This window comes from Argentina anserina, chromosome 1 (assembly GCF_933775445.1).
Source record: "Argentina anserina chromosome 1, drPotAnse1.1, whole genome shotgun sequence".
Taxonomy (NCBI): Eukaryota; Viridiplantae; Streptophyta; class Magnoliopsida; order Rosales; family Rosaceae; genus Argentina; species Argentina anserina.
This window is the reverse complement of record NC_065872.1, coordinates 2,111,515-2,130,281: the sequence shown is the minus strand read 5'-3', so window position 1 is coordinate 2,130,281 and position 18,767 is coordinate 2,111,515. Positions and strand designations below refer to the sequence as shown.

General features: G+C 39.5%; 3 protein-coding genes and 1 pseudogene across 3 annotated transcripts; all 4 read right to left on the bottom strand.

Moving 5' to 3' along the window:
- Nucleotides 1-4,722: 4,722 nt before the first annotated feature.
- Nucleotides 4,723-5,819, bottom strand: LOC126796343 (transcription repressor OFP8). The gene has a single exon (XM_050523156.1). It carries the CDS (start codon nt 5,817-5,819, stop codon nt 4,920-4,922), a length of 900 nt encoding a protein of 299 aa, XP_050379113.1. The 3' UTR covers nt 4,723-4,919.
- A 4,384-nt stretch (nt 5,820-10,203) lies between these two features.
- On the bottom strand, nt 10,204-11,778 carry LOC126796989 (polyol transporter 5-like; annotated as a pseudogene).
- Nucleotides 11,779-12,471: 693 nt separating this feature from the next.
- On the bottom strand, nt 12,472-15,113 carry LOC126789609 (uncharacterized). Its single transcript, XM_050515811.1, has 5 exons — nt 14,644-15,113; nt 14,499-14,536; nt 13,646-13,922; nt 13,224-13,507; nt 12,472-13,103 (listed from the first exon to the last, which is right to left on the bottom strand). Exons 1-5 carry the CDS (start codon nt 14,995-14,997, stop codon nt 12,662-12,664), a joined length of 1,395 nt encoding a protein of 464 aa, XP_050371768.1. The 5' UTR covers nt 14,998-15,113; the 3' UTR covers nt 12,472-12,661.
- Nucleotides 15,114-15,511: 398 nt separating this feature from the next.
- Nucleotides 15,512-18,668, bottom strand: LOC126789446 (uncharacterized). Its single transcript, XM_050515605.1, has 3 exons — nt 17,360-18,668; nt 16,978-17,104; nt 15,512-16,086 (listed from the first exon to the last, which is right to left on the bottom strand). Exons 1-3 carry the CDS (start codon nt 18,629-18,631, stop codon nt 15,713-15,715), a joined length of 1,773 nt encoding a protein of 590 aa, XP_050371562.1. The 5' UTR covers nt 18,632-18,668; the 3' UTR covers nt 15,512-15,712.
- Between the last annotated feature and the right edge of the window lie 99 nt (nt 18,669-18,767).

Here is an 18,767-nt window from a genome sequence, read left to right as displayed (position 1 = left end):
TAAGCAAAAAGGGAATGGAGGAATGTTAAGCAACTATATTGTGCCCTAACCAATATCCCAGTTTCCATAGGTTGTTTCTAATTATATATATATAGTTGTATAAGCGAAAATTCATTAGTTTGATTCAAAATTGTTCTTTTGAGGAACACCATTAGTACATTACACTCTTTCTATTTTGTTTATTATATATTGTCCTTATTATCCTTTTCATCCTTGAAATTGTATAGCTTCACATTTTGGGCTGAGCGCTTGGTGGTTATTGGAATCATTCAATTACTTAGCTGTTACTGTTACCTGCGTATGCAATTTCCCTTTCAGTATTATTATTCCTGTTCTGATTAGGACAATATATGTTTACTTGTCATAGCTAATATAAGTTCTTAGTTCGAATAGAACTAGGACTTTCACATGCTGGCGGGTTAATGACTAAATATTGAAACTGGAGGGTCTGATTCTAACCGCTGGAACCAGAATTCTACTACTCTAAAATGGTCAAAGAGGAACCACAGCCTGAAATGATAAAATAGGAACCACAGCCTGAAATGACACTCTTTGTAACACATTGCTGACAAGAATTAAAAACCCAATTCATCCAAGAAAAACCACAGGTTGTTGGAGACAGACTCTCCGACTGAAGCTGACAAAGAGGTACGTGCTTTCTTGCTGCCCATTATGCAGAAGCTGCGATCATGGCCTTTTCGATTGCCCCAGATGCTTTCTTACTGCATTGTATGCAATAATAAAGCTGATCACGACACTCCCGATTGCCCCAAAGCAAACGAAGATGTCCTAAAGAATCTGCGTTATTGCAAATTATGCCGTAAGAATACTGATCATGACATTTACAGTTTCCCGAACAAGGAAGGGTCTGTATTGAACAAAGGAGCTCTTATATATACTCAATATATGTGACCTTTGTAATAACTAATAAGGTAGATCATGGTTCTGTCATGCCCTATCAACGCGGACTCTGATGTTGAGAGGATTCTCAAAGCTGCCATGTAGCAAGTACCCATGGATTTTTTCTTATTTATTTGTTGTATTAGAAGTTTAAAAGTGCATGGTTTCTGTAGTGGAATTTGAAATTGTGTCCAGGGGAGAACACAAATTCTACTCTGCAATATCAAACCTAGACCCTGGAACTTACAAAATTGAATGGGCATAGAAAGAACAAAATCCATAGCTGGAGCCCCAACTGTATATTGCTTTTAATAATCTCAGTGTTCTTGTTATTACTATCATACATGGAGATTTGATCTATTCTGCCTATTTCTTGTTCTTTTTATCATTACATTTGATCACCCATATTATTTAGTTTCACATTTTGGGCCAAGCCCTTGTGGACTTGTGGTCCTTGCCGACCTCAAATGAGTCAAATCATTCAAATACCACCCTCTTGTTTTTTTTGCTGATCTGAGAAATGGTCCAGCCTCTCTAATCTCTTTCCGGAATGGCAGAATTCACCCTCAACATAATAAAAGCCCAGTTCACTTGGAAGTATGTGACATAAAAAAGAGATATGGCTGTAACACTGGAACCCAGAAAATGCATGCTGACAATCAATGAACCATATAGTCCAATAGAGAGAGATTACAGATTTACAGCATATGAGTATGAAGCTCACTACCCCAAAAAAATGCGACCATTAATGAAAATGTAGCCAAAACTATATCATATGTAACATCATTGCCCCATTATGAGTCAGACATTCTTCTTCTTCAAATTGCTTCTTCCCCAAGTTGGGTAAAACTGTAAACACTAGCTCCTTCTACACATCCATTAATTGATGTTCCACCAAACCCAGTCTGCATTTCATTGAACAAAGTGAACCCAAATCTCTCTTTCTCATGTGTATTTATAAATTTCCAGTGAAGCATTGCTATCAGAGTACCAGGGACACACATACAAAGGTCACTATTTTCTCATTTTCCATTATGTATTCTCTTTCGTTTTAGTTTTGATGAAATGGACGTATCAGTTTTCGTGGAGAGCTCCCATTGCAGAGCTGATGGTTCAGTTTCAAGAGCTTTTTGGAATTACGCCATGGAATGGGATTATGGGAATTGTCTGGTCACCCTGTTTTTGAATAACAGAACAAATGACCAGTGTTTTGAATTCCTTCTTCTTTTGGTAAAATATCAAATCCTTCTTTGATCTCTTGTTCATAAATCATCATTCAGTATAAATTGGCATATCAAGACGTTGTTTTGTCACTGCTAAGTTTTAAGTCGATCAATACAACCCAAATCATCATTTACCTAATCAATACTTCTTATCTACGGTTCGAACTTTGTTAATTAGGGTTTGTAGAGATTCTGGAGCACATTAAAGAAGTGATTTCCTTAAGTGACTACGATCATCCGTTAGCGGAGTACTAAACCAGTATTGATGTATAAACAAAGTTTACAGAGATAAATTATGATAATTGAGTTAAGAGTGTATAAGAATTACGTCAATCTATTCAAATAGTTAGCTAAAAGCAACTCCAACAACTTCGAACATGATCATCTTCTCACACTTTGGTGAGAGATACAAAACTTGAGTGAGTTGAGTCCATCTTCGCTATTGGGAATCCCTAATAATAATAATAATTAAGCTTCTTAATGCTGCCATTACCTTCTGCTTCTCGTCTTAACCAATAAAGAAATTCTAATGAACCTCCTTAATGAGGCTATGGCTGTCTGCTGGTGTAGGACAACGTTTTACATGGAGGCAACACTGCAAAACCAGAACACTGTTTCATAGCTCTGCTAAGTAGAAGAGGGTGTGTTTGAGTTTGTCTTGCCTCTGTTTTCGATATAATGGAATCAAACTGCTTCTGATTCCAATTAATTAGTTGAAACTTAAAACTCTAGAACACATCAGAACATAGATCATGCACCTAGGAGCCATTTCCAATAAGGACCACCTTATTGAGGACTTGGTAAGGACTTTTGATTTCATCCATCAGATCAAACGGATGGCTCTCATTTAAAAAAAAAGTAAACACAGCTGAACAACACCCAATCAGACCACCTTTTCTTCCCTCCGCGCGTCTCGTTCACTCTCATCTCTCTGTTTTTTTATGATGACCCAAAGCAAGAGTAGTGACTAGTGAGAAGGAAGATCTGTGAGATGTTTTATGCAGATGGCAATAGGGACATGATCTATCTGTTTACCTTCGTTCATGCCTGTTTTCTCAAGAGCAAGCCAAGAAGTCTCTGTTTTTTTCCCTATTAGCTGGGTTTAGTTGATGAATTTGAAGAGGGTTTTCATCATCTTTGACTAGATCTTCATTAAATTCGAGCACTTGTGTTTCTGGGTTTTGGTTAAAATCAATTTGTAGTTGGCTGCTGGATGTTGTGGTCTTGAGTGCAATTTTGTCAAACTGAATTTGAATTGGAATATGATTGTAATTTTTGTTAAATTTTAATTAATTTATCTGATTACTTGGTAGTTAATTTCATGCCGAGATGATTACGGTGGAAAATATAGATCACCAGGTTCGAACTTAAAGACTCAAATTGCTCTTTGATTCTGGGTATTTTAGGAAGAACAGAGAGATGAGATGCCAGAAGGGTAGGGGAATGATGAGGGAGTGGTCTGATTGGGTGTTGTTCAGCTGTGTATGCTTTTTAAAATCAGAGCCATCCGTTTGATCTGATGGTTGAAATCAAAACTCCTTGCTAAGTCCTTAATAAGGACCACCTTATTAGAAAGGGCTCCCATGCACCTAATCTTGTCTCGCTTGTTCATATGAAGAACAAAATTACATATATTAACAATTTGGGTGTTCTTGTCCGCAGAGGCATTATATGTCTAATAATAATTATAAGTTCCAAAAATAAGATAGAACCCGGTGGCATGTAGTTTTTAATCCCTCTAACTCGCAAGAAATTAGCTGAAGGTTGGTTCTTTCTATTTCTTTTAGGAGGACAAAAGCATATTTCAAGCTATATAAATTCTTTACTCACGTACACGTTTTGTCATTTTAGTTATCAGGATTATGAAATTCAATCTCTTTTGTAATTTTATGATAAGCTAGTGTATTCTGATGCCATTGCTATTTTAATTTCTTTGACCAAATACTTAAACACGAAATGTATATGTATACCGCAAAACCAGCTAATCATAATCTATAAAAAGTATAAAACAGATTTGAAGTACACAAGCTTTCCAAAACATTCAAATTAGCTTAAGAACATTGCTTGCTTAGTTTATAGTTATTGCAGTGTCAACAACATCAAGCCTTTTAGGTAGAGGAAGAAGTTGGCCTCAAAGCCAGAACAGATATAATGTTGAATCAAGGGGAGTTTTCTGGGGTTTTTGAAATTGGGATTCACCTTTTTGTATGCTTTTAGTGCAATTTTGTCATGGACATTTCAATAAAGCCTCAACTACACAAAATAATGTAACAACTTTATGTGATCTTCAACACATTGCCTTCCCCATCTTTCAAGTTTCCAAGTTGAAGAAAAGGTCCATCCCAATCTCTCTCAAAATAATGGAAACAAGCATAGGCTTTTCCACTCACCCAATCTAAATCAATCGTTTTCAAAAGCAAGAAGGGGAACTGCCACCAGTATATTTTCATGTCAAACTCAACAGTCATTGATATGGTACCTCTGATTGTTTAGCTTCATCTTTTTAAACTCAATAGTGTTATGTCAGATCATAAAAAGAAGAAGAAACAAAACAAACCCAGAAAAATGGCCAGCCTTTTAGTCCATTCAACTCCAAAGTAAAAACAAGATTCACAATTTCTAAGAAGAAGAATTACAATACAGATAGAGAGGTCTAAAGTGAAAGTAGAAGATAGACTCTAATTAGTCAACCGAAGTTAGAATCCTAACTATTTTCTTCTTCCTCAGAGATTAAACCTAATAAGCACATATTACAGAGAAAAATGGAGCCTTTAACTTCTTAGTCTTTTATTTTCTTCAAGTCCCCAAGTTGGAGAACAGAGCCTCCCAAATCTCAGTGAACACCTCGATGATAACTCTGTGATGATGAGGAGAGTTCAGCTTCAGAAAACACTGCAAAAGATGCTCAAGATCTTTGCCTGAAAATATCTGCTTCTCCACGATCATTTCCACCATTGATGTTCTGAAATCGTTGTAAGGATCACTGGATTTCTTCACCACAGCGAAGCTGTCCTTCACTTTTCCTTGTAATGGCATCAGACCCACCTCAGAACTCCCTCTTCTCCGGCCCAAGCTCTGACCTTTTTCCTGAGAACTCGACCGCAGTCGCCGGCGAGACCCTGATGAGTCGGAAGTGTGAGTGTTCGAGGAAAACAGAGTATCAGTCTCCTCTTGTTTCTCTTCATCTTCACTGCTAGACCACCACCCATTGTAGAAGTGATTAGTATCCAAAGAAGAAGAGCTGATCGCAAAGAGATCACTTTTCTGAGTCCTCTTTTTCTTTTTCTTACTTCCTCTCTTCTTTCTCTGTCGAAAGCTGTGGCTTTCGTGGACTTCGTAGAATGGATTCGAGTGCGAGAACAGAGAATTGGGAGAGATTTCAGCCTTCACAAATGGGGAGCGACGTTCGAAAATCTTGCGCCTGGGGAGCATGAGGTCAGTGTTGGATCTGGAAATGACGCAGCGGTGGTTGATGGGTTGCTTCTTCGGGTCTTCGGAGCATTTAGGTCTGCAAATGGTCGGAAAAGGTTTAGTAGGAGGAGGAGGAACTTGTTTTGGAGGAGAGTCAGTACTTGCGTAATTCTGAGGCAGAAACACAGCTTTCTCGATCACGTCGGAAAGGCTACGTGAGCGGCAGGTGCCGAGTGAGGCCTTGTGGAACATGCGTGAGAGCTTTAGCTTGAATCGGTTATCCATTAGAGAGAAAATTGCAGAGGTTAGAAAAACAGAGCAGTTTTAGAGAGAGAAAAAACAGAGGAGGATGAGGAGGAGGATGAGGAGGAAAGAGAAAGGCTGAGGCGTGTATAAATGCATGGGAAAACTGAAAGTTGGCTAAAATGATAATTTGTAAATTTTTGGGGGATCTGAGACTAGTTTTGTCTGTTGCTTTGTCCTCAGTAACAAATATTGGTTTTGTATTATAAAACAGGGCTCTTGTCGACTTTGCACCCACATTCCTTTTTCTTGATCTTCATTTTGGGGTCTTCCTAATACAGTAATACCTATGAAGGGTTCCTAGTTCCTATTAAGTCCTAGTTTCTGATGCCGTTGTTTCTTGCCAAAAGGGATACCGGATGCGAGTTTTTTAGGGAAGAAATAAGAAAAAAGATAAGATGTCAGTTGAAATGTCTGGAATAAAATCTAATATAAGTGAAATAAATATAACTTAAGATAAAATATTTGATGAATTATCTAAAAAAATATATTATGACGATTATGAAATGTGTCGAGCAGAGTAAAAGAAAGATTTTTCGCACCTAATATATTGCCGGTACATTAAGCTATAGTCATTCATATAGTGTTGTCAGTAATATGACTGATCTTTGTGTAATAATTCTCCACACCTACAAGGCTACAATTATAACCCAATTTGGCACATTAATTTCTTTCTGATTTCACCTAGACTCTTTGTTCTCTTGCAACATTTCCCATATCAGGGCCTAATGATGGACTTGTCATAGGGAAGCAAATGACTCGAATTGGAAATGTCGGTTTAGGGTGTTTCTTTCTAGCTCACAAATCATTGATAGGCATTTACTAAGAACAAAGGAAACATCGTAGAGTTAAATACTGAAAATGAGTAGCCAGAAAAACTGTATAAAATGCCTTCTATCTCTGGGTACTCCCCTAAGTAAATGCCACCCACACTACTCTAATATAGAGAGCCAAAGAGAGGGTAAGGAAAGGGACCAGAAACTTATTAAGTAATCTTTTTAAGGGTTCATGGTAGGCACATACGTATATATATTTGTCACACATTTGAAATTCAATTGATATAACTGTGATGTAGGCACTTGCACAGAAAAGGATCACTGGCCATTAGGATAATGCATATACCTACCTTCATAGAAAAGCTGGGACGTTAATTACCTCACCAAATGACTTGGTTTTGGAATAACATATTATCGATCTAGGGCTATATGAAATGCCAAGATTTCATGACAGTGCATGGTGACTAAACTATTGGCGTCAAATATAGATCCCGACCAGATCGAAGTTGCTTCCTTGTTTCAGCTCTGTGTATCAGTGTATATAAGAAGTCAGTATCCAATAGTTCCGAGATTTGTGAGCCTGTGACTATACACAAAGGGTCATATTAACGTCGAAAACTATACCATTGTTTTACATTGTAATGTTGGCTGTTATCTTAGGCTAATTCGAGAGTGAAATGGAGACATTTCGAATATACAAAGTACAGGTTAAGCAGCTTGATGCTGTTAATAACAGGGTTTAAGGTTGCATTTACGCCTTGTATCATTTGCAAAACTCATGGTGGGCAAGAATATTCTCACTAAATTTAACCCTGAGGCTCCTGATCAGGTCTGAGAAACCTTTTGTTCTGATTGCTTTATTATCACTGTTGAAAACCGGGTTTGCAGAAGAACAGAGGTTTGGCCATTTTCTTATAGTGGGGGGTCTGAATGTTGCAGTTGGATAAAAGCAAACAAGAACACAGATGCTCGAAGCACGAAAATGGGGAGGGTGTCGTTGGGCAGCACTGCAATGCCTTAATCTGTAGCCGCAGTCTAGCTTATATTCGCCACATTCAACCACTATTTGAGCTCGTGAACTCATTAACAATTCAAATTGTACTTGAGAATCTGATTCGTAGTGCTAATATCCTACCCTATATGATTATAAACATCGTATAAAGAAAAAAAAGTATGCATATTTACAAATATCGTGTAGATATTTTAACTGGAAATAATTTACATAATAATCTAGAGAGGCAATGGATTAAAAAGGCTTTCTCGCTCATATAGGATGTAAATGAGTGATTTTTAAGGATGTAAATGAAAAAAAATCTCTCAATTGTCTTTTCCTTAGTTTTCTCAAAGGATTCATTATTCATTCAAAATAATCAACTAACTTAGAGTTGATGAACACAATCGACAACTTTCGAACTGCATAAATTAGATATCTGGCATAATACTCTTTGTTATGACAACATTGATATATATTGATCGATCTTTGTATAGTATGGAGCATTTCATAATTCATATCCTAGCTTGTTGACATGTCTTCCTCTAATTAAGATTGAATGTTAGAAAGCTGCTGGCTTAACATGCATTATCATAGCGAAGTGAGTCTTAATATAAAACTATATATGGCATTCGATCTAAACATTCCTTCAGAGCAATGGTGAAAAACCAAACTGTTGAAACGGGAAGAGTTGTGTGTTTGAAATAATGAAATGGTGTTGCATGGAAAGGGGTGCCCTAGAAGTCTCCCTTAAACATGTGTTCTTGTAACCCGCCACAAACTGGTTTAATTTCTAAGATTCATATTAGAGTACAAGAGTCATAGAGATTTGAATTGAGATTCAGAGTGGAGGACAAAGGTAATATTGTCACCTTTTGCATGTTCTATATGAAAGAAATTCATATATTATCATCTTCCTTTTTGATTTCTTCAATCTGCAATTTTGATTTTCCATATTTTGTCAACATGTTCATGTATGCTTCCAATTCGTCCACTGATTAGAGGACAAACTTCAAAAGGACCTAAACTCTTGGCAAAACTATAAGAACCTGAAGATTCATAGATACTACATCTCAGTTTTTCAAATTTCCCCGATAAAACAATTGGGTAGGGGTCAATGAGAAAATCATTTTGCAAGTGATCAAGGTCTAGCTATGAGCATCTCAGAGTCTTAGAAGGTTCCAAGAGAGCAAATACAAATGAGGCGTTGCAATCCTTAAGGCTTTACAACCAAATCCCCAAGCAAACCAAGAGCTAACAAACAGTGTAGTTCAGTTTGGTTCACTTTTCAAGTGGAAAACTTAGCTCTGTGACAAGAAGAAAGCCATTGGTATGGACATGGATATCCCCATCCACTATCACTTTCTCTCATGCTAGCTCTGGGTATTATGAGATTGTAAAGGCTCTGAAAATTTCAAACGGGGTTTTGAACTTTTAAAAGGGGTTGCTGTTTGACATTTTGAGCATGAGTTTTGGGTAATATGGTCGTTAGCTTGTGTCATTTTTCTACGTGATCATCAAGTTGTGTTTTTAACTGAGAGATTTTGATGTGGTACCCAGAAAGGAATACTTAGAAGACAACAGCAATCAACCAAATTACCATGAGCAACAGAGCAAGGCTTTCAGAACACTACTGATCACCCTTGTAATCTACAACTTCATTTTGACATTTTCCCTGCAATCCGTTGTCTTGTTACTTTGTATCAACTACTTCGAGAAGTAAATCACTCGTGTCCAATAACTAATATGACCCTTAATTGGTTTCATCCCTAAGTTCACTTGAATTTCAGTTTTAGATTTGGTATACAAATAATGCGTTGGAAAAATTGTCTCAAATCGTTGAAGACAAAATCAATAAAGTATGCAGTTTCATTGGCTCAGACTTAAAATTTTTTTTGAAAGGGTGAAGCTAAAATGTTAGATGAATTGTTTCAAACAAGTCGAGATGAGAGCCACAGAGCAAATAAGCATGAGATTTTTGCTTCGTTGTATGAATCACAGAGCTACAGAACTCCACAGTTGTATGCAGTTCGTATGCCTATGGCTTCTCCCTTGTGACTGAGGGACTGAGAGCCGTAGAACAAGTTCAGGGTTTTGCAAATTCAAGAAATGTGAAGATGGGTATGCAATTTCAGGACCTACATCATGGATAAAGTAAACAGAGTCATGAAAGGGGGTCTGGACTTTTACTATCTCTATCACTCATTCGATCACTCTTGCTCTCTATGAATCCAGAAAATCAGTCAGTGAATTTCAACTGTGCGTGTGCAACCACGAGCTTCATTCACCCGTGAACAACTGTTTTTGTCCTAGTTACAGTTACTTGTCATCATCTTGTCTTGTCTAAGCTTTTCCCTAGTTCATCTCTTTCTTTATTAAGTTCTTCTATTCACTTATGATGATCAAGTTGCTTCTAAGTACTAACAATCAAATTTTAATAATCTGTTTAGTGACTTTAGTCAGTCATCTCAGGTTAGAGTTCAAATAGCTTGTGAACTCATGACCTTAGATTATAGATCAAGACTATCACACACTCGCAAACACTATATATTTCCATACATTTGAAGGGCGAGAACAAAGAAGCATTTCGCCAAATACTTTATGGCACGTCTCTTATTACACTCATTCTATTGACCTTAATTATATCTCTGTCTTCAAAAACAGTCTCCATGTCCTCCAAGGTCCTGCCTTTTGTTTCCGGCAGGAAGAAGTAAAAGAATACTGTACCGGCCAGCATTATTCCGGCAAACACAAAAAATATCCCCCCGAATGAGATCTTGTGAGAAATGCTTAGAAATGTCATTGATACCACCCCGCTCACTAACCGATTTACTTAGATAGCTAGGTTTGGGCCCGTAGTCTCATCGGGAATATTTCCGAAGAGTAGACCCATGTTATGGGCCCAAGCCCAATTGAAAAGAAAGAAACATCGGCGCAAACTGCCACGATACACAACGCAATGGCCCATGTAGGTTTCTTGGTCGAATGCTCGAGAAACTTGGACCCAAGGCCAAGCCCAAATAGCGAGACTACCATTCCCGCTGAGCCCAATAACAAAAGCGGCCGCCTCCCATATTTGTCCAATTTCAATGCTGATAACAACACAAACAGGGCCTTCGAAAGGCCCATGATGGTGTTTATGCCAAAGAGTCGTCTTTTATTATGAATTCCGGCAGCTTTGAACACTTCTGGGCAGTAGTACACAACAGCGTCGTTCCCGGAAGCCTGCATTAAAAAGTTGATCCCAATAGCAGCAACCAGCATCCGAATGATGGGCCTAGTGGGCCGTAGCAAAATCTCCTTCCAGACAGAACCACCTTCAGGAGCTGAATTAGGGCCTTGAATAGCAGCCGTAATTATTTCCTCAAGCCTCAACTGAGCTTCCTCTTCACAAGAAGATGTTCTGATCAGAACCTTCTTTGCTTCACTTAGTTTTCCTTTCAATACTAGCCAACGAGGAGATTCAGGCATTGCTATCACCCCGAAACCTATTCCAATCGCCGGAACTGCTGCTAACCCTAACATTAGTCTCCAACTGATGTGCAATGGTAAGCCAGACAATGCAAAGTTTACTATGTACCCGAGTAACAAACCTATTGTGATAAACACCTCAGGCAGAGATGTCAGAAAACCCCGGCTCATGGCAGGTGAGAGCTCGGCTGTGCATACCGGAGCGATCATGAGGGCGTAGCCGACCCCAATTCCGGCCGCGCACCGCCCGCCATAAGAAACGGGTAGGACGGTGCGAGGCCCATGAGGATTGCACCTATCAGAAATGTGCATGCAGCTAAGACTATAGTGTAACGCCTGCCTATAATATCCGATGTCTTGCCTGATGCTAGTGACCCTATTAGAGAGAACACATTTAGGCTTCCTACCAAGATTTCTTGTTGAGTTCGTGTGATTTTGAAATTGTCCTTGATTAAAATCACTGCACCACTCATCACTCCAATATCTGTTCAACATAATCGAAAAGAAAAGAAAAAGAACCGAAATTCCTATCTCAATTTCATGTGATTATGGGGTGAAAATAAGAGCAATGGATGAACTGAGGTTTACCATAACCCAATAAAATGGAGTTTGCGGAGGCAAGAAGAGCACAGACGATTGTGAACTTGTTCATCCCGGATTTTTTACGAGGGTCTTCAGCTTGAAAGGCCTCAATTTTAGCCATGGTTTTCGAAACCTTGAGGAAGATCTGCGATTGGATTCTCAAGTGGTTGTGGAGGGTTGAAGAGGTGGTGGTCTTGGTACGTAGGTGGGAAAGTGAGAGTGAATGAGGGTTGCTTTGTGGTTGCCTAGAGAAGCAGAAGTATTGAATGAGAATGGTCTTGGTTCCTCTGTTTCGAATTTCAAAGTTGAAGGTCTTGGTTTTGATTTGTGTTGATTGTAACTTGAACCAAAATAGATAATTGGATCGTGAAGAAGACTACGTACAAGTAGATTGTAAAACGAGGTTACCCTCGTCACACAATGTTCTAAAAACCCTGAACCTTCTTCTGGCGACAGCGTCAGGCTGAGGACGGCGTCCGGGTCGTGGAGTACCGCCGCAAGATGAGAGAAGAATCAAATAGATGACGGCGAGCGGCGAGAATAGCCTGCAATTTAGCGAATTCGTTTTTGCAAGGCCAACTGGGCCGAAGTGGGCTAGGCGAAACCCACCTTACGTGGGCCTTGGCAGGCTGAGGCTTGTCCACCTTTAAATATGTTGTACAGAACTCAACGTGTTTAGTTCTAGGCTTCTAGCCTTTCGATTTTAGTAGAAGCAAGAAAAGGAGAAGAAAATGTAGATGGGGTATGTGTTTCTACAAAAACATGATTATCGGAGAATGAAGGCGCTTGAGCTATAGTCAGGGAAGCAATGTGTACATTTCAACGAGAAAGTTTCAGAATGAGATGTGTACATTTTCTGCCGAGTTTTTTTCTACTACATGGTCTATTTCTTTCCCTACACAGTTGGCCTGGCCAGAATTTTAACCAGTTACAATGAGAGATGTTTACATATTCACATACAAAGAATTACTTGTAGCAATGGCATTAGCTTTCGGAGAATATTTTTATAAGATCACATCTGCATTATCAACATACTGGGAAACCTGTGAACCAATTTGAGAGAAAAAGTCGACAGCAGTGCCAAAAAAGAGCTCCCAAAACCAGAGATCTATGGCAAGAACCGACGAAAATATGAGCAATGCCAAAGTCTGGTAGCGATTCAAAGGCCAACCTGAGACTTCAGCCATGGTCTTCAGAAATGGAAGGGAATTGCTGTTTAAGTTCCTCTTCTTAATGGACCACGCCGTTACCCACTGTGCCCGAGAAGGGACCAGGTCCAACTCTTGTAATCTCCTTCCTAGATCAGGCATGTGACCACCTCCATATAGTATTGCAATCCTATTGTGCCCGTCGTCGATTGCTTTTGTGAGAGCATCCATGCAAGCTCTGTTTCTCTCGCCAATGATCACAGAACTCTCTTCCACATCAGCTGTAGCCTGCGTGAATCTTTAACAAGCAATATGCTCTAAGTCAGTTTTGAGTTCTGAACTTTTTGAGAAACCATTGAACCAACCAAAATGCTAAAGCCAAAACCCTTTAATTATCAAAATCTTGACTAATACTTACTTAGATGTCAGTCTTTTGGCCAAGAACACCTTCATTGCACCACCGAAATCAAGCCTGGCTAAGGCTTCTAGTTCTGGGAATTTTGATGGCCGACTGCCTGTGTCTGCACAAACACCTCCGATAATGAGGAGGCCAACAAGTGGCATAGGAAGCACACGCGAGGCCCATAAAAGCTTGGATCTCACAGGATCAAGGTCTTCTGGAATTTCAGTTTTCATCATAGCTTTTGTGGATCTAATTGTCATATCTCTTGCAAAGGTGAAGAAGCTTTCACCTTTTTCATCCTGAAAGAAATGAGAATGGTATCAGATGCACAATTGTCACACCAATATCATATAATGATAGAAGACGAAGATACAGAAGTTCATCGTATCAAATAAAACTTGAAATTATCAAAAATAAGGGAAGATAAACAAACGAACCTGAAGCAATTTAAAAGTCTCAAAGTCAAGATCTGCATGGTACCATTTCTCAGACTCATAATCCATACGGTCTAACTGGAAATCAAGCGACAGAAAACGAGCCATCTGCCGCTGAATGCATCCCAGAATGTTAAAGCTTCTTGAGCGCGAACTTTTGACTTTGAGTCTCTTCGTGGCAACAAGATTTCTTCTATTCTCTAAACTCTCCCTGCTGGTCACCATCTCAAACAGAACAGCGTCATAGGACTCGAGCTCCTTTTGCAGGGTTGAAAAGTACCTGGACATGGTATTTAAGATCATCAATGTTTTTATCTATGGCACAACTAATTTCCACTCACTACTGGTTAAAGCACAAACACTTTTGCTAAACTGATACAAGCACATACGGTAGAGGGCAAATGCACGCAAACTTAAGATATCTAAGATCAAGTTATAAGTACTTCCAGTTAATAGCTGTAAAACAAACCTCGACGTGAGCCCCAACAGAACTAAGGCAATCAGTCATATTCACAAAATCAGGCACTTGGGATCAAATCTACCCTTATGTTTTGCCCCAGTTGTCTTCTTGGCATTGTATTAGTCCTGATTTTCCTAATGCCATCTCTCATGAAGTTAGCAAACACCGCATTTTTACTTAGCTCACTAAATCACTTCTACTTTTTCAGTAACATCTTAAACTTTCCGCTGCCTTGGGAGCAGCTTGTAAGAAACAATCACAGATTCTTATCCAAACACTTCTACACATAATACTCTGCACCATTTTCACGCTAGCAAAACTTTACCCAACGCAACCAACCACAAGTAAAGACCATCCAAATTACTATAAGTACAAGCAAAGTAGCCAGTAACTTACTCTTTATCTGCTATATGAATTGTGGAAACCAAATCAACCTACAACACCAAAGAAGAAACCAAACCAAACCCAGTAATCAGAACCACAAACCCAACAAGACAACACACCAAAGACGCAATCTTTACACAAACCATGAAACCAATACCTGAAGAAAAGGCTTCAAAAGAGACCAAGGGAACTTCTTCTTGTAGCTAACAACAGCAGTCTGCAACTCCCCAGTGCCTCCATCAAGGCCAGTCTTGAACCTCATGAAGTCCCCAATTGAGTTGTTCTGGATAAACTGGTCAGCTGAGCCATCCTCAATTGGGCCAACAGAGGCAAGGACCCTGAAAGGAGCAAGCTTTAGAGATTTGGGGAACAACTTAAGGGTGGTGGGTGTTCTGGAAGATTCCAAGGGTCTGGGTTTGGTGAAGCTGGTGGAGGTGGGAGAGGCATCAGAGTAAGGGTTTGAATTGGAGGGAAATGAAGATGTGGTTGATGACAGAATTGTTGACACCATTCTTTCTCTCCACACAGAGAGAGTGGGAGAGTTTGAGAGGATTGGATAAACAAAAGAGCAAATGAGGCTTTTCAATCTCCAGTGTTTGGTTTTTATTCTTATTTTCTTTTAATAAAATTGCATACCCTCATTGACTGGAAGATATTTTCTCTTGAATGTCTTAAGGTTGCTTCACTTTGAAACTGAGCGTACAGATATGTTTGGCTATACTCCAACTCGTCCAACCACTTAATGATGAAAATCGCACTAGATGTTAAATTGATTTTCGTTTTGAGATTAAGTGTAAAAAAATCGGTAAAGAAAGTTAAACGTGCATTACTCCATAATGTCAAGTGTAAAAATTCTTGCGATCGAAGACTATTGCGATCGAAAACAAAAGAAATTCACATCAACCATTATGGCATCTATCCATCACATCTGAGCAATGCTTGTTGGCAAGTTCTATAGAGTAACACGCAAAGAAAAGTTTGCAAAGAAGAAGAAACACACAAGGCCGACAAGGGAGTCTAATTGAAGCAGAATTTGAATGGTCTTCAATTTGAGAACCTCAGTGGTCTTTGGTCATGTATAAACCAATTATAAATTACGGTGACAAATTTCATTGTGAATGGGTTCGGGTAACGAAACTAAAGCTATATATGGCCTGCTGCAATCATAAACAAAACTGGAATGCCAAATGTTACAAGAAACTCATCCTGCTAAAAGCCTAAAATCATCATGCAGCAGGATTCACTACCTCAGGGCCCTGTTCAATCATTAGTTTAACATAATTTTCTTCTGGATGAGACCTAGAATCAACTCTTACAATAGCACGGCCTTCTCTGTCATCAGATTTTTCATCTTTCATGATTAAATCCTCAGAAGTACAGCTGCTTCCTTCGTGATCCTTCACAATGGACTCGTCTTGTTTAGCACAAAAGGTTTTTTCTTTTATTGGGGCATCTGCAGGCGGACAGCCAAGCAACTTCTCCATGTCGCCATTCTTCACAGCAGACTCCCCTTCTTTACCATCAGATGGCTTGCCTTTCATCAAAGTATCCTCTGGAGGACAGCCAAGCAACTTCTCTGCTTCGCCATTTTTAGGTTCCACTGAGAATTAAAAAGTGGAAAACTCAGTACCAGGCCAAGAATCATACAAAGCAAGCACTCATACTATCACAATCCTTATTGCCATGCCTTAATAGATAAGTTTATAAAGCAACTCCATCAGAGATATTAGAAATACATGAGGAAGTTGAGGGAGATTCGCACACAATCCTTATTGTCATGCCTTAGTCAGATAAGTTTATAGAGCAACCACATCAGAGATATTAGAGATACATGAGGAAGTTGAGGGAGATTTGCAATCACCAAGCATTAAGCACTATATTTTATTCATATCCTGCTCAACATATGATTTTCAATATATATAAACAGACGGATACAGTGAACAACCTCATATATGCCATGGAAATAATAAGATCCTCTTTATATATGCAATGGGAAAATGTTGTCTACCTCTGTTGGACAATTATTTGTAATATCCCCCATAATGTTCATCCTACAAGACTCAAAGCTGCATTACCCAGTATTTGAAAACATAACTATAGATGATACCTCAGTTTTGACATGGGGAGTAATGATAGTAGTCAGAAACATGATGAACACAAACATCATGATGATTTCCAAAGGCATCAATGTACTTTGACAGAAAAGAAAGAATCAATTCTAGGGGAAAGAAGCAAATACTAGCACTCTCTTTAAGTTTTTTAACACAACCTTGTCCCAAAAATTTGAAAATTCCTGAAATTTAATTGCATTGTAACCATACTACTGATACTAGTTTTATGTAAATTTCAAATATATGCAGTTGCATTGAACAAAATGGAACTTCAAAAAGACGCATACTGGACAAACTCATTAATGTTGAGATATCACACAACGGTATCAACACAATACAACTGGAGGCTCATTGAACACCTTAATGAAAGGGAAAATTACCATTTTGAAGAGGCTGAGAGCACTCATCAGGAAGCTTATTTTCAGATTTCTTGACACTTGTTGGGGTCTCACATAGCAGAGGGCATGTCGAGATAATATGCCCTCTTCTTCGACATATCACACATACCTGTAAGCAACACATCAACAAAGAAACATTACTAACACTAGTCACTATAGAGAACCACCCCGTCCACAAAAATGTTTAAATTAGTCAACTTCATCAAACAAGAAGAAAATACTCGAAATTGATTTAATTGCAAGCCTAGGTTTCTATGGTAAAACAAGGAACTCCACAGTATACATCATTAGACAAATCGTATAAAATGACCAAACATAGCAAACTTAGTAACAAACGAAATTGCAGGTAAATTAGAACACTCACTTGACTAGAATCGATCAGTCTCTCTTCCTTTTTTTTCAAGGCCAAAATTAATTGTTTCTTCTTATTTTCCTCCATTTTTTCCTGGGCTTTTATAAGTCTGCTATTCTGCCTCTCCTTTCTCTTATTGACCTCTATGAGTCTCGTATTACGCTTCACCTTCTTCCTCGCAGCCTTCCTCCTGTTCCTCAACCTATTTCTTTCTTCCTTTGTTAGCTCCACATCACAAGTCACCTCCCCAGGTTTTCCTTCCACATTTGGCACCACCTCAACACTTTCTCCAGCATCAACACAAGCACCGTCTGCCCTCCCCATTTCCTTGCTATCTTCCCTCTTCCTCTTCTTACTATTCGCATCCTCCACCTCTCCGAAACACTCCACCAACTCATTGCCTTTCATTTTCTCCTCGTCATTAACACCAGCTGCGACAGTGCCCTGCATTTGACTCACCTCACTCAGCTTCTTCTTCCGCTTCTTCTTCGGCGGCTCATCTCCTCCAAAACACTCCATTAACTCGTTGCATTCCGCCTTGCAACTTTTTTTCTCCTCATCATTAACACCAGCTGCGACAGTGCCCTGCATTTGACTCACCTCACTCAGCTTCTTCTTCCGCTTCTTCTTCAGCTGCTCATCTCCTCCAAAACACTCCATTAACTCGTCGCATTCCGCCTTGCAACTTTTTTTCTCCTCATCATTAACACCAGTTGCGACAGCGCCCTGCATTTCACTCACCTCACTCAGCTTCTGCTTCTTCTTCTTCTTTTTCGGCGGCTCATCTGCTACATTACTCTTCGCCTCGCCATTCTTCTTCTTCTTCTTCTTTTTCGGCGGCTCATCTGCTACACTACTCTTCGCCTCGCCATTGTTCTCCACATCATCAGCACATTGTGTTGTCGCCACTAAGCTCTCCATCTCTATCAGCTCCTTCTGTTTCTTCTTCTTCTTTTTCTTATTCTTTCCTGGAGTCGCCTCTTCAATTTTCGCCTCCGAATTCATCTCCGGCTCTTCGGATTCGAGCTCATCCACTGGCTTTGCTTCAATCTCAGCCACCGGAGCTGAGCTCAGCTCCATCAGCTTCTGCTCCTCCTCCTTCTTCTTTTTCTTCTTCTTCTTTTTCGTCACTGTATCATTCGACGGAGGCTCTGCTGCAATCTCTGCCATCGGAGGATGGGTGAGGGCTTGTTCTGCCGGTTCTACTTGGACCTCGTTAGCGATCGGCTCCGCCGTTTGTGGCGGCGCAGCTTCGAGCTGCCCTAATTTGCGTTTCTTTCCCATTTTGGTCAGAAAACGGCGACTGATGGAGTTGCAGAGATTTTCCTTGGGGTTTGGTGAAATGGTGTATCGGTCGGATCCAGGTCAACAAATAGACCCACTGAACCGGATCTCTAACGGGCCTAGTGTCAGGCCCAAT